The sequence below is a fragment of the Anser cygnoides genome, chromosome 14 (assembly GCF_040182565.1).
Source record: "Anser cygnoides isolate HZ-2024a breed goose chromosome 14, Taihu_goose_T2T_genome, whole genome shotgun sequence".
NCBI classification, from domain to species: Eukaryota; Metazoa; Chordata; class Aves; order Anseriformes; family Anatidae; genus Anser; species Anser cygnoides.
Genome location: NC_089886.1, coordinates 9,170,648 through 9,185,825, shown reverse-complemented (window position 1 = coordinate 9,185,825; position 15,178 = coordinate 9,170,648). Strand labels below are relative to the sequence as shown.

At 53.6% G+C, this 15,178-nt stretch overlaps 1 protein-coding gene across 1 annotated transcript; it reads right to left on the bottom strand.

The window, feature by feature from the left end:
* Window positions 1–585: 585 nt before the first annotated feature.
* On the bottom strand, window positions 586–15,103 carry FAF2 (Fas associated factor family member 2). Its single transcript, XM_048080420.2, has 11 exons — window positions 14,949–15,103; window positions 8,672–8,740; window positions 8,112–8,246; window positions 7,306–7,382; window positions 6,390–6,528; window positions 4,986–5,071; window positions 4,814–4,905; window positions 3,227–3,404; window positions 2,191–2,362; window positions 1,841–1,984; window positions 586–1,372 (listed from the first exon to the last, which is right to left on the bottom strand). The coding sequence occupies exons 1-11, from the start codon at window positions 15,009–15,011 to the stop codon at window positions 1,190–1,192; spliced, it is 1,338 nt and encodes a 445-aa protein (XP_047936377.2). The 5' UTR covers window positions 15,012–15,103; the 3' UTR covers window positions 586–1,189.
* Between the last annotated feature and the right edge of the window lie 75 nt (window positions 15,104–15,178).

Genomic DNA, 15,178 nt, shown 5'->3' with positions numbered 1-15,178 from the left:
TCGGCAGTGTGAGCAGGAAGGGGGGGTGAAGGGGCCCCTTCTCCCCTCAGCGTTCCATGCAGACACAGGCGCCGTACTTCAGCGAAAAACCACAGCCACCTGTCCCAAAAGGTGACTGGGAGGCAGGGGTAGGGAAGGAACAGCCTCCTGTCACTTTCCCCTTCGCAGCTCCACTAACAGGAGGCTTCTTAGGGAGCAGCAATTTGCACCCACCCTTTACACCACATCTTGGGTGTCCTTTTCCACCTTTGCTCAGGGACAACCCTCCTGGATCAAGGTGAAGGACAGGAGCTCTCCCTTCCGCCCCACCTCAGCCCACAACACTCCTGCCCCACACATGCAGGGCAGCAGCAGTCCCAGCCCTCCTTCCCCCTGCCGTACACACCGTCTGTGTCTTACTCCAGCAGCTCAGCTGTCACAAAACAATTAAGTGAAAGAGCTGGCCTCAAACCAGGCCACAAGTTGAGCAAATCCCCCCCGAGCAGTAGCCAGAGAACCCCAGCAGCTGGAACCCCCTCCCCAGTGCTCAGTTTCAGCTGGGCAGCACGCTCCGGGTGGCACAAGCAGGAAGCACGGGCACAGACATGCTAGAGGCAGAGTTTATTACACTATGCAGGCTAAGAACTCTGGGCAAGATCCCACACAGGTAAGAATCGAACCAGCTCTTTATCAAAAAGTTAATACTATAGTCAACCCCGTTCTCCTTTGGTCATTACAAAGCAAGAGAAATATTAAAAGAAAGGTATTTATACACAGAGGGAAGCTGAAGAGATTCTGTCCAGCCCTTTCCCCCACCCCACTCCCAGCACATTCAGGTGCCTGGTCTTCTGGCTGTCAGGAGCAGCAGAGGATCAAATCTTCACGAGATGTCAGGTTGTTGGGGTTTTATTATTATTCTTGTCAATAAAAGCAATAATTACCGAGAGCTGCCATTCCTGTCCTTCCCCAGGGAGGGCGGAGGGGCAACACCCGCTCCCCTCCCTCTCTGCCCTCCAAGTGTAGGGGATGGCTGTGTACATGGGTGTGTGAGGACGTGCACACACTTCCTCTTGCCAGCACGCACACGCGGCACAGCTGGCACAGGCGATGTGGTCTCTGATCCCTTGTTTGTACGCAGTCTTTTAAAAAAAATATCGTATTATAATAATAATATGAATTTCTCTTCCAATCTGTGTCTTCTGGAAAAGTGTCAATCGTCCGTGAGGTCCTGCACAAAGAGGACTTCCGTGTGGCTGAGTCCGGCCTCCTGCAGCGTGGGTGGGTTGGGCCACTCCTCTGTCGGGAGGCAGGGCAGGACGCGGCGAGGGAAGTTGGCTTCGATCTGGAACTTTTCAGGGCTTTCTTTCAGGGAGAACAGGAAGTCGTGGATCACCTGGGGAAGAAGCACAGAAATAACTGCCAGCCCGGGGAGCGATGACACAGCCAGGCTGCATCCGTGGTATCGCACAGGGGAGGGGTTAAATCAGCAGATTTGCACCATCACTGCATTGTAGACAGTACAGCCATTTTATTAGTGTGCATGAAGCTCGACTTGTCACAGAACACCTGGGGAGTGCTGCTTATGGTTCTTCCCATACCCCTATTTAACAGGCAGGGACAAGAATCTCAGCTTTTCAAGAGAAGAGCACATTTGTTCTATTTTTTCCTGTGATCTTTTCTCTTCCAAAGTGGAGAGACCAGGTCCACAGACACCCTTCCTCACCCAGGAAGGATTCTGCCTGCTAAGGCTCTAGGCAAAGGTCATCATTTGACCAAGGCCAATGGAGCCAAAGCTTTGGTGAGCCACCAAACTCAACCCTCTTCCACTCCGGGAAGCCCGTCAGCTCTGCCCCAAGCTCACCGTCAATGACTGTGTGAAGTGGAATCGCCGCTCCACTCTGGAATCGTTAGGCAGCTTGAAAATGATCTTAACGCTCTCTGGGTCGTCAGGATGTGGCTCAGGAGGAAGGCATTCTGACTTCCGCTCCTTCTCCTCCTGCAGCGTCTGCAACGTAAAGAGGGAGCAGGAGCAATGGGCGTGCGCTGGGCTGTCCCTCGCAGCACAGCCACTCCAGGTCGGAGGACGTGCAAGCCCCGAGCAAGACAAGCAACTCCAGTCTGACAGGAAAACCCTACTACAGGCACTGCTCCTACACACCGTGAGCACCCAAGAGAGCACAGCAGCCCCTCCAGCACTCAGTTTGCTCTCACCTGCCGCCGTCTCTCCTCTGCTAGTTTTTGCTGCTGTACTTCCTCCTCCTTCTTCTTCTTCCTCTCCCGTTCCTCCTTCTTCTTGCGCTCCTTTTCCTGGTCTGCACGCAAGGATGCCAAATACGCCTCGTCCTGCTGCTGCCTCAGGACTTGGGTTTGGTTTCTCTCTTCCCTATAAAGATGAGCAGGGGGGCGGTCAGGGCTAGGAGGCCCCGCAGTGAAAGCGAGGCAGGCTGAGGGCGGACCTGAGGGTGCAGGTACAGCCTTAAAGTCCCGAGAGCACACACAGCAGGTAACGCCTCATTTAGAGCGCGGAGTACCACACGCTCCTAGAAGGCGAGCTGAGTCTCTGCAGCCCCCACCACACAGACTGTTTCCCTAGGTTGGGTGGCAGAGAACTAAACAAAGACTTCTCACCCACTGCAGCCTGACGGAGCGGACAGACACCGCATAAGCAGTGCCCGGGATTTCAGCACCACACCTGACACTCTTCATGGCTCTACCTCCATCAGATAACTCCTTGTACATTTTTAGAAGCCAGGAGCATCAAAACACATTACAGGATCCCCCAGAGAGAAGGGGCAGACAGGAGACCAGAAGGTGCCGTGCTACCTTGGACACGGCCTGCAGATCCCTACAGAGGGATCGGGGCAGGAGCTCCCGTTAGCAAGGCACCAGCAGCAACGCAGCAAATGCCGTCAGACTCAGGCCGGCCGGCCTGGGAGCACCACCCGGCCACCAGCTGGCTGCAGACACCAGCGCACTACAGGTTTAAGGTTTGCTCCAGCCGCGGCAAGCAGTCCAGCAGTCAGCCTCACCTTCCAGTAGCAGGCCTGTATGGGCAACACATCCACCTCCCCGCCTACAGGGTGTCCTGAACTTAGAGACCAGTGCTCCCACTGGGAAGAGGAGAGACCACGGGCCGTGTTACAGAGCCGCAGAGCTGAGCTACGTGCGGCATCTGGGGGGAGGGAGGGGGCTGAGCAGAGTCTGCCTCCACAAGGTCCGCGTCACTGGAGCTCAGGGCCTGCCATACCTTTCCAGGCGCTCAGACACCAGGTACGTCTGGTTGGCATCCATGATGAATATCAGTTGATTAATGAGGTCATCAGCCTGGATGAGGCCTTCTAGCCGCCCAACGACCGTCATCCTGCGATCTTTCAGCATGATCACAGCCAGGAATGGGTACGTGTTCTCTCGCAGAGCCTGGGAGACTGGAAGATAGGCACAATCATCATCCCTTCCAGAAGGGTCAACAAGCGTTACAGCACAGGTACTTCCATCACCAGGGGCCTAGAAAGCAGCTTCCACAGCCACCATCTCGTCCAAGGCAGAAAAGGCCTCTATTTTGTCAAGTGAAACCTGATAACTTAGAGCAAGGAGAGGTGACTTGGAGCACTGACACAGAGGGGATAAAAAGCTTTCAAGTACCTAAAAAGGTTCTTGAATATGAGCAGAAGGAAATAGATTGCTTCAAATGCCCATTCAGAAAGGGACAAGAAGCCCTGGCTTTAAACTGCAGAAACAGAGGTTAAACACTTGCTACTATTTAGGATGGCCAGACTCTGGAAGGTACTGTCACGGGGAAAGTGTCCATCCCGGACATTTCAGAAGAAAATTGGATCATTTCTGCCAGAGGCAGACTCTGTCTTGAGGCAGGGAATGGAGCAGGTCAGGGGCTTTTAAGTTCACCGTTTTCATCTACAACTAATGGCATGCAAACCCTCCCTACAGCTGACCACCACCTCCTCCAAACACACACAGCACGTCACACAACTCAGAACCATCATTACTGACAGAGCCTTCCGAACTAAACCCGAACACCCCACGGACTAAATGAGGCCCCGATCCCTCCCACCCCTTTTTTCTAGCCTGTATCTCTACCATAACCGTGTTACAGCAGTGAAACAGCATTAAGTAGAAGCATGCTGGCTTAGAAAGCCATTCTCTCAAGGCATTGGTAGCAGAACTATGAAGAAAGGAACAATCCAAATTTAAGAGCAGAACTCCCAGTCTCTTGCCATGAACCAGAAGTCAGAAAAAACACAGGAGGCATGAACAGAACTTAAGGAAAAGGTTCCATTTGGAGCAAAGCCCTACCATGCACGCTGCCACGCCAGGTGTCAGCAGCCCCGGAAAGAGAGTACTTGAGACCTCACTGCGGACTTTTGAGGAGACAGAGAGACTGGGCGTGGAGTAAGGATGATTGTCTCACAAAGGGAAAGAATGCACCTCACAAGTCACTCCTGGCCCCAGGCAGAATGCGAGCCAGCCTTAAGAGCACTGCTCGTTAGATACTCGTTCCTGCACTCTGTTTAATCCTCAGCACACACCCACCAACTCCCATTAACAATGCCCACAGCAAAGAACGTGCAACCAGGACTGCCCAGAAACATGTGGAACAGTTGAGGTTAAGAACAGAAGGTATTCCCCAGCTCCAAACAGGCCCTCTGAGATACCAGACACAAACCAGCATGTATTTCCCCATGCAGTCTTGTGACCACCTCATCTGTTTTTCACAGAAACCACCACAACATTTCAAACGTGTAAATTTGTCAAAGAGCATTTGGCTTGTTCCAGAAACCGAAGGGTGTAAGGTAAAGCCCAGGAGGGACACACTCACCTCTGTATCCCTCTGGTTTATTGGTTGAGCAAGCCCAGAAGAGCATTCTAGTGTTTATGAGGGTGATCACCTCAGGTACGCACAGCGTATTGCTAGGGGATGAGAAGAGATCACATCAGTGAACCTGCATTGACAGCCCGAGGACCGTGATTTGGAAAACTCTCCTACCTACCGGCAGAATTCGTCTGTGTCTTGGTGGTCATCTCCATGCAGATAAACCAACAGGAAGCGCAGCTCCCGCTTGGCATCATTCAGTGCCTTGGCGTAAGAGCAGAGGAGGTAAAGTTACAGGGGCTCTAGTTAGACGGAAGGCAGCACCCACAAGACTTGCATGAAACAGCTCAGCAACATTTATCTGGGCCATTACTCTGCCACGAACTGGTTTTAAGGAAGCAGCAAACGGAGCATGAGCCTACCAGCCCTTGCGACCCAACCCTTGTTTAAGAGGGCTCGGATCATGTTCTGCCCCACTCCTTTCGGGACGTGGCTGTGGAGAATGCTGAGCTCAGAGCAGAGCCAGGTACACCACCACGTGAGCTGACCCCCCCAGACCTCCCCCCCAGGCTCAGCTGGCAGTGGAGATCCCTCCTTCGTCCCTCAGCCTCCCAGCAGGCAAGGCTGAGCTTTCCACGGCAGCCTGTACGGGACACAATCTTCAGACCACATCAAATGAAAGTGCTGCTAAAAAAAGGCCAACTCAGTAACGCTGCAGGCCCCAACAAAACCAAACCAAAACTTTTTGCAGCTACAGCCTCTGGATTCCACCCACCCCGGAGCATTTCTTAACAAGACCGCACAGTAAGCGCAGAATGGGCTCCCTGTTTTACTGGCACTGAGCTTCAGTAGCCTAACCCTCCCGTGGTTATTTAAGTTTGGGTCTCTAGGCAAGACGGAGGGGCCTAGAAGAGCTGTGGAGGCAGCGTGCTCCATCGCTGCAGTGCGGAGCAGATACAGGCTCCACATCCTGCTCTGGCACTCGGGAAGCAGAGCTGGTCCAGCTGTCCGCTGGGGCACTCGGCAGGAGGCCCTCCTCCTGGCCAGGTTGAAGGAGGCTGCAGCAGAGGTGCTACCGGGGAGAGGTCTCCTCAACAGAGAGCACCAGCAGCCCACACCTGGCATTTGCAGTTCTCACCTCACGTTCCTCCTTCCGTGGCTCCCTCTTTCAATTTTGAGGTCTTGCACCAAGTTCGGGAGTTGCGTTATGATACACGAGCCCGGGCAGTCAATCCCAATTTGGTGAACAGAAGGACAGACTTTGGCTCACCACGTCAGTTTACAAAAAACAAAGGCGGGATTACAAAGAATAGCTGCTGGCTACAGAGCCACACAGACGGTCGAGGAACAGTCAGAGCAGCTTTGCTTTCCAACTTTGCAGACTTGGCGTGTCATCAAGCCTGGCAGACACTGGTTTTCTAATACACTTGCTCACTAGCTCTCCAATACCCTGCTACAGAGTTCGGAGACAAAAAAACACCGGGCTTTGTTGAACCGTTTTGCCACGTAGGCCCTGATACCATCCAGCACAATCCCCACGCTTCACCTCCCCAGTATCTCGGCACCAACACGTGACACTGACCTGGCTGTAAGTTCCCTGGTAGAAGACAGGGTGTATCCTCCCATATTTTTCCTCAAACATATGAATAAAGGAAATAATGTCACCCACTGGGTCAGTGACCCGACTACGAGGATCAGGGCGTATAAAACGCAGAGCAAACCTAGGGAGGAAGGAAAGGACATTGGAATTCAGCTCACTGACTTGCTGAAGAACGGGATTTTCACGGGATTTTCTTTTCCATAGGCAATTACTGGCATTCATAAGAAGGAAAAACGTCACAGATGAGCCCCTCGAACATTTATAATGACATCCCAAATTGCCACCTGCTCCAAACTGATACTGCAACAGAAAAGCCCCAGTCACAAGACTTTCAGGGAAAAAATAATACCACAACGGAAGAAGCCAAACCAACGCAGATGGCGGGACTGCTTGATAGTCAGTACCTTTCAGCATTCCCTCTTCCATCAACTCTACAAGGAGACAAGATGAACTGGCCTTTTGGGGCAGTAAAGGCAGGAGCAGGTACAGACACCAGAGGGGAAAAGGCAACTGCGTCGACAGTTTAGGCTCTGCCAAGTAACATATGGGGATGAGGACAGGTTAACTTGGAGCCTAGCTCAACAGGACGCAGTTTGACACTGCCTCGTGTGTCCCCTCTGCACGGCACTCAAATTGCAAAGCCATGTGAAGTTCAAATTCCAATCAAATATTTCACTTGCAAAGCCACAGAGCGCTCGTTTTCTCTGCAGTAAGATTTATTTCTTGCCAAGCATTGTAGGAACTTTACAAGGCGACAGATAAAGCCAGTTGAGCAAACAAATGGAAAGAGAAATCTGTCATTAGACTCAAAGAGATTCAAGTGACAGAGGCACAGCCAAATCTAAGCCAGCGTGCGCGTTGATGCGATCGATACATGAGTCAGCACAAAAACACTTACCTAAATATATCAAGTAATGTGTAATAGGTAAATCGGAATGGAAGCATCATGAAGTAGTAACCCCATCCTAGCAGGCCCTGCAATGACAAACAAGGAATCAGAACAGTCTCCAAAGCAGGAACAGGCCTGCTAAAGCAGCGTGTCCACCAGCATCAAACACATTGCATTCAGGGAAGTAGCAGAGGCTCTACCCACCACAAAAAACTCAGCAACATTTCGTGTCTTCTGAGAAGTCGAATCAAATTAAGTGACTGACAGGGGTCATTCAGAACTCAGCATGATGCTTCTGAGGACTGGCACCAGTGACCAGTTCTAAAAGCAATAGTTTTCCTCTGCCCCCCCCCCTTTTAACTGTACAAAGGGATTAATAACACCAAGTCTTAGAAGGGCACATGCAACACATGCAAATTTGTTCATGAAACATGAATGTAAGGAATTGAATGCTTGAGTATTCAAGCTAATATACTTTTTTTTGAGGGTGGGGGTCTAAAAAGAATAAAAGATCATTATTTCTACCACTCTGCCTCCATTCCAACTGAACCAATCAAAAGCTTTACTATGTCACAGGAGGATGTTCTATGAAACAAAAAGGTCTCATACTGCGAATTACACCACGGAGAAAATATCCGCAGTAATACTGGAGGCTGAAGGAATAGCTCTACGCTTTATTTTTAGATGACAAAAAAAATCTCCTTTTGGAAAGGAGATAACAGCATACAAAGAAAACAACGCCTCTCCCTGCTTGCACATTGGTTACTCTGTGAACAACAAAGCAGCAAGGCAAAATCCACCGTAAGATAACTTGCCCTTGGCTGTGGCCTTGAGACAACGTAGCTGTAGATCCTGTGGTCGGCTGTATTGACCTGCAACGGCCGAGATGGGGGTGGATTAAAGACACTTGGGACACCCTCCTGCTCGTTCAGTCGGTCCTGTACAGCTGCCTTTAACACAAGAAGGAGCAAAGGAACATTTCAGACATTTAAGGATAGCAGGATTTTATTTATTTGTTTATTTTTAAAGTATTTTGGTCCCTAGCAGTAGGCATTACTTATCCCCAGACTCAGAGCACTCCAGAGGCGTACCTCATTATGAACTGGGAACACCAGTGCTCATTTCTGCACGGAAAACCTCCATGGCAGGCTGCGCACAGCACTGCAGGAAGGTACCGTGCCAGGCAAGTGATTGTTTGCAGCTGTAGGAACTCTGCTGCATACTTCCAAGCCAGCTCTCTAGCAACATCAAGATACTGTTGTAAAAAGTTACCAGTGCAAATTCAGGGGTTAACAGGTGAGGTCTAACCCCGCTCGCACCACTCGGTTTAGTCCAGGTACTGGGGAACCACCACAAAGCTAATCTGAAGCGGTACCTCTATGTTCCAGTTGTGCTGCTCGAGCGTGTGACGACATTGGTCCATGGACTCTATGCCGGTCAGGTCCTAAAGAAGGAGAATAAAAGTGAATGAGTGCCAGGGAAGAGCAGGATTTTTTATTTTCATTTTTTACAGTTCTGTGCTATGCAAGAACACAGGCACTACAACATAGGAAACAGCAGAGCTCTCAAAAAAAGAGAGCTGTCACTTCAGAAGGGAGCAACCTGAGCTAACCCAAACCTGGGGACACACAGGTGGCCTCAAACACGCCTGTGCACTCTTCCCACTAGCCAAGTGTCAGCAGCACACATCTAACTACAGCTGTGCCCAGCCTGGTCCAGAAACTAACACAGCATCACCCGTGAGCTCAGCTCTGGAAGGACATGCCCTCAAACATCACCTCAGAGCATCCCCTCGAGAGCCAGGCAAAGCATTTCCGAAAGCCCCCAATGCCCATTACTTCACTCGCTGCAAACACAAACAAAGTAAAACCAAAACGAGCCGGGCCCTAACGAAGGCAGCACGTTCCAGAAGCACCCAATATTCTGCAGAACACGAGTCCTGCCCAACAGAAACAGAACCTCAAACAGAAAACACAACCCAAACATGCCCATAGACCTCAAAGCTACCGGGCTCTCAAGTCGGTGTTTGAGAAGGCAGATTTGAAGGAAACTGCTCTTATTTTAAAGTTAAAGAGAGTAAAATTTTCTTGCCTTCCCATTTACCCAATTGGAAAAAAGTTACACCTTCAGAAACAATTATTTAACTCAGATACATGGCAGAAGCAGCAATGACAGGGCTCATTTAACCCTCAGGAGCAGCGTAACAACTTCAGTAAGTGCCCATGATATAAGATTGTTTAAATACGATTTAAATATGACAATTCCTCCAGCGAGGGCATTCTTGATGAGAACTCCGCAGGTCCCTAAGGCTCCATGTTCTCACCTGCTATGTTTGTCTTGACACCCTTAGCCCATGACTGCACCCCCAGCCAGCTGGGGCACATCAACAAGGGCGCAGGGCTGGACCAGGACAGGGAACGGGGCTGCCACGTGCTGCGACAGCGAGGGCTCGTGTGAACCGAGCCACACGAGAGCCGTGCCGGCTCCACGCGCAGTTCTGGGCAGCACTTGAGGAGACGTGAGCCTTGCGGGAGCCCGACAAGGAGCAGGGAGTGCTGCTCCCCGCGCCCATCACGCAGCGCAGCCTCCCTGCAGGATGCGGCTTGTGACAACTGAACACAAAGCAGGAGCTTCGTAAAGCCTCGTGTGCAGCTTCCATTATACCCTGTGCGCCAACCCATTGTTAGCATTCCCACCTCTGCTTGTCATTTTCCCAATTCCTTGCTGCATTTCAAACCTCGGAGGCCGTCCTGACAAGCCGACCGACCATTTAACGCACTGAACTGGGATCTCACTTGGTGCACACATTCCTCCCTCTCCCCCACTCGGCCGTTCCACGTGCTGCTTCCCCCCAGGTCACCCCGTGGACGAGTGCCCCGCTCAGGGCCTGAGCATCTCGGCTACTTTCTCACAACACCTGCCCTCATCTCTCCCTTCTCCCAGTCTCCTGGGAGAGCCACGCTGCTGTACAGAACCGGACTGATCAAAGGGTTACCGGCATTAACTCCACATTTGGAGCCACCAAGACAGCACTGCGGGTCGCTGCCTGGCGGTGTATGCTGACGGCAATAGCTGTACCGCAGGGCCTTGCAGCGGGGCACTACGCACGCGAGTTCTAGACAAAATGAAGCTCCGTGCACCTGGCTGCTGCTGCCACAACAATTCTGTTTGTAAGTCAGTTTCATTAAAGATACTTAAACTAAAAACCTACACAAAGATGTGCTTCATTTCAGCTGCCTTTTTTTGAAAAAAAAAAAACACCTTTAAACTCCTACAGAACACACTTACTAGCCCTTTTAAAAGGACCTCATGTAAACCCTAGATGTCTTTAGCAACGGAGGCACAGCGTGTGTATTTCAAAGATTTGGGAGTCCCTGCCCACCGTTCCTTAACGCCCCACCAATCCTGCTGCGTTCACAAAACTTCGGGGATTCAGAAACTCACTCACACCTGTCCCCACGTGCCAGGATTACCGCCGGGCACCCTTAGCAGGACATCACGGAGGCACAGCCCCTCCTTTTTAAGTTACACAAAGCGCAGTAGCAGCTGCGGGTCAGAAAGCAGCACCCAGGTAACCGCAGCCCGCAACAAGCGTTGCGCGAACACCGCACCGGTGCGGCTCCCACCACTGCTGGTCGAGGAAGCGCTGCGGGGCAAGAATAAGAAACCCCCGGGTAAAGGCCACTAGCAGCCGAGCACCCTGTGGCACACGACTCCCGAAGCTCCGTAAGACAGCAGCCCCACAGGTTGGGGACATTCTCAAAGACACCTCTGTTGCTGGGGACAAGCCGCTGTCCCCGCGAGGAGCGGCACGGAGGCAGTTCAACTGCCGGGGCAGGCACCGCTCGCTGGAAACGCCGATACTGGTGGCTAGCAGCCCAACCACCACTTGCACCGTTATCTCAGCACCTCCCACAGTCACCGCCTCACCTCAGCCACAGAAGCAGATCGGGGACTGGGAACAACGCGTTTCCCATGCCACTCGGGGCATTTCTGGCAGATCTTGGGGCCCTTCTGCAACCCGTGCTATTCGGGCGCAGCAACGAGCGTGAATTCGGTGTCGTTCGGTGCAGGGAACAGCCGGGACCTGCACACCAGGCCCTAACCGACAGGCTCACTGCCAGCCCCTCGTTAGCCCCCTCAGAGCGCGTACCTCTTAGGTGCAGTAATAAAAAGATCCCCGTATGTAAAAATGAAATTCATCCTACTGAACTAGTGCTCTCACACAAGCCTTCGGAGAAGCGCAGGTCCAAGCTCAACAGTCAACACCAGCATCTAGAACAAGCCACCACACACCACAGAAGTTCAGCGCTGCCTTCCCAAGCACCCCACAAAGCAGGAGACCGCTCCAGAACACACAAGTAACTACACCCAGCAGCAGCCTCAGCACCCCTCACCTTTGAGACGCTGCTCTGAAGGCTGAAGTCGTCTCCCCCCCCGCGGCAGCGAGACGTACATACCGCCCCTCAGCAACAGGAGCACCCCGAGCGGACAAAGGTTGGGCGCTGCGCTTACGAAACCGCTCCCTCAGATCCGCTCTGGCGGCGAAACGCAGCGCGCGAGGTGCGGAGCCGCGGGGCTGCGGCCGCACTGCCCTGAACTCCCCTCGCACTACCAGATGCCTGAGAGCTGTGCTTCCAGGGGTAAGGAGCGTCTGACTTGGAGCAGCAGAAAGCCCCCGGTGAGAGAGTTCCTCTTTGCCTGTTACAGTGAGTGCATTTACGAGGGCTCCGATTGATGCACAGCAGAGGAGGAAAGGTCCCGGGAGCGCCTTGTTCCCCTCTCCTCTCCGAAGGGGAGACATTTCCAGCCCCGAGCATTTCGTTTTCCCCACTTGAAGTTAGGGATCGTATCACGAGCACTAACTTCTCCCTTCACAAACAGCCCCATTACTCCAGATTACCATATTCCAAGTGCCCCAGCTCATCGGCTCAAACTAATGGGCACGGATCGATAGCGGGAGCCCACAGAAGCTGCTGTGCTGTCTCCTCCGCCTCCCCAGCGGAGCTGCATCGCCCAGCCCGCACAGGAGGTTTCTCTTTATAGATGCAAAGATCATCAAGCCTTGACAGATGAAGATTTAGGGACCTTTATTCGTTTACATTAGCCAAGGCTTCGGCAGCAAATGGGAGGCTTAAAGCCTGCCAGAGAGCTTTGGTGCTCTTATTCCCCGTTTCCCCCCATTCTCTCTCCACACTGGGATTTTTTTTTTTAAGTTCTCACTGACCGATCAGGGCGGGTGGCAAACAACCGGGCTGCCCCCCCCCATCTGCGGGAAGCCAGCCACCACTTGCACAGCGTCACCAGCACAAGTATTTAGGGGAGCGCATCAGGCAAGCATCGACAGGACGAAGGCAGACCGGGAACTGCACAAGCACGTGTTTAAGCGGCACCGTAAGCAGGCTGACCCAGGCCAGCAGGCCCTCGCTGCTTTGCCTTGGAGCAGCCGCCCGCAGCCCAGGCAGGCTAATCACGAAGGACAGCGGCATCCCCGAGCAGGGCACCTGCTCGCCGGGTGAGTGACAGCCTGCGGCTTTCTCTGTGCTTTCCGCTCAGCTCTCCATTTAGCTGTGACACCAAGGGCCTTCTACTACTGCCTTCCCCATCTGCCATCCCACTCCCTTCTCCCCTAATCCCCCTCCTACTTTATTTACACGGTACTGGTATGCCTTCTGTGACGGCGCAACGCTCTGCGCCACAGAATATCGCACCAGTTACCTACTACGACCGCAGCTCACAAAGAAAGCGCTCTCAGAGTGAGTTGTACACTTAAGTGCAAATCCCTGGAAGGTTTACAAGCTGCAGCAGTGCTTCGCAGCAACAGCGACGTACAAATGGTTTTTGCAAGCCAGAGCCATCTTCTCCAAACAGCAGCTGCTATGTAATGGAACCCAGCTAAAGGAAACAAGCAGCCTGTACGTTTCCAGACGGGCGGATTTACTCTCCCCCATTAGAAAGAACGGAGCGGGACCGCACAGCTGAGCCCCTCTCAGCCAGGTGTGAAGGTAACAAAAGCAGCAGCAGGGAAGTCAGCCATCGCGCAGCCCCGGGGAAAGCTAAGCCTCTACACCCCAGGAGAAGGAACAACGGGATCCTGGCGTTAAAACCTTCTGGACGACATCTTTCGCGCCAGGCTCTGGGCGGCAGCCATCTCCTAACCACAAGTTTTCTCCCCTTTGCAGCCTGCCTGCCTCCGCTTCGAGGCAGGGCCCATCAGGAACCGGGCTAAAACAGGCTCCCTCCTCCCGAGCCCTCCGCCGCCTCGCGTGGCGATACCAGGTAGCAGGAGGAAACACACGGGATTCTTTAGGTTCACAGCTGCCCACAGGGCTTTGAAAATAGCAACAGGGAAACTGATGAGTGCAGCTGGCCCTATCTGTCTGGATCCTGTAGGTTAGTAAGAGCTGCGATAGCTCGCAGTGAGAGCCGCAGGGCAGTTTGTGCACATATACGTGCAGCGCAAGACAATGGCTTAAATCTCATCCACTTACCAGAGAAAACAGCAATGCTGGGAAAGCAATCGTTAAAGCTGTTGCACCTCATCTGTCAGAGAATTAAGATCACCCAAGGAGCTTAATTTGCAGTAAAGGTTTAGAGAGGATCTCTTTAAAAGCCGACGGGATCTCCCAAAGCTAAGGCTATAGAGTAACGCTGCCGTTGATGACTTCAGGGGGCTGCTCGCTCCCCCTGGCTCCAAGATAAAGTGACGAGGAGCACCTGCACCTCACTTTGCCACAGGAGGCAGGACTGGATGCCTCTGCAGACCCTTTAAACACTATAAACTAGAGGCACATGGCACAAAAAAAATAATCCAAAATACGTCCTTAAAGATCAATATGAACCAACAAAAGCTAGGCAAAGAGCTCTAGAAATACGGTGTATTTATAGAAGAAAAGCACAGCCTGGGCAACACCACAGAATGCCTCACAATTCAGAGACAAAGCCAACTCACCTGAAGATAATTTTAATTGGCCAGCAACAGCTTAATTACTTTTCCACTGAGCACCCCTGAGTACTTCAACTCTGGGGCAGTTCTCTCCCCAGTAAGCACATCTGGGCTTCGTTTTTTTTTTAACGATTCAAGTGCTGCGCGGTCCCGAGAGCCCGGCAAACCAAAGGCCGAGCGACGCAGCCCGCGATACGCAGAGATCGGATCCTTGCAGCCCCCGGGGGCCTCCCCCAGCAGGCACCACCGGACCGGGACGGGCAGCGACAGCTTCTAGGAAGCCGCAGGCCCCTCGGGAGCCGTGGCTAACTCCGCACGCCCCGGGAAAGGCCCGCGCCTGCTTCTGGGGGCAAGGAGGGGAAATTCTCAGCCGCCTTACGCAAAACGGCCGGGGCGGGCCGCGGAGCCGTCCCCGCGCGGGGGCAGGGGGTTACCGAGCAGCCTCCCCGACTAACGGGCACCGAGCACAGCGCCGGCCCCTCAGCGGGCCCCGAGGAGCCCGCACCGCCCGGGGGAGCCCCGCCGGGCCCCGGGGAACGCCTCACGGCCGCCAGCACCGGGCGGCCGCCGCTCGGCCCCGGCTCGGGCCAGGCCCGGCGCCCCCGCACCCGCTCCGGGCGGGGCCCGCCCGCCGCCCCCGGCCCGGTTGGGGCCGGTTGGGGCCCGGCGGTGGTGGCGGTGCCGCGGTGTGCCCGGCGCGGCGCACCTGGAACTGCAGCAGCTTCTCGGTCTGCTCTGCCGTCAGCTCCCGCTCCTCAGGGGCCGCCATTTTGCTGCCGCCTCTGACCCTCCGCTCCGTCACCCGCCGGAAATGACGTCGGCGGCGCTGCCCGCCCCCCCTTCTCCTCCCCCCTCCCCGCGGCTAACAAGCCGAACCGCTGCTCGTCAGCCGCCGGAAATACACGAGCGCTTTCCGGAAATAGCCGAAGCGCTCTC

Coding starts and splice junctions, on each gene's coding strand:
- FAF2 (XM_048080420.2), bottom strand. CDS start 15,011: ATGGCGGCCCCTGAGGAGCGGGAGCTGACGGCAGAGCAGACCGAGAAG. Junction 8,247..8,671: donor AGCACAACTGGAACATAGAG/GTACCGCTTCAG, acceptor CTTGTGTTAAAG/GCAGCTGTACAGGACCGACT. Junction 6,529..7,305: donor ACATTACTTGATATATTTAG/GTAAGTGTTTTT, acceptor CTTCCTCCCTAG/GTTTGCTCTGCGTTTTATAC.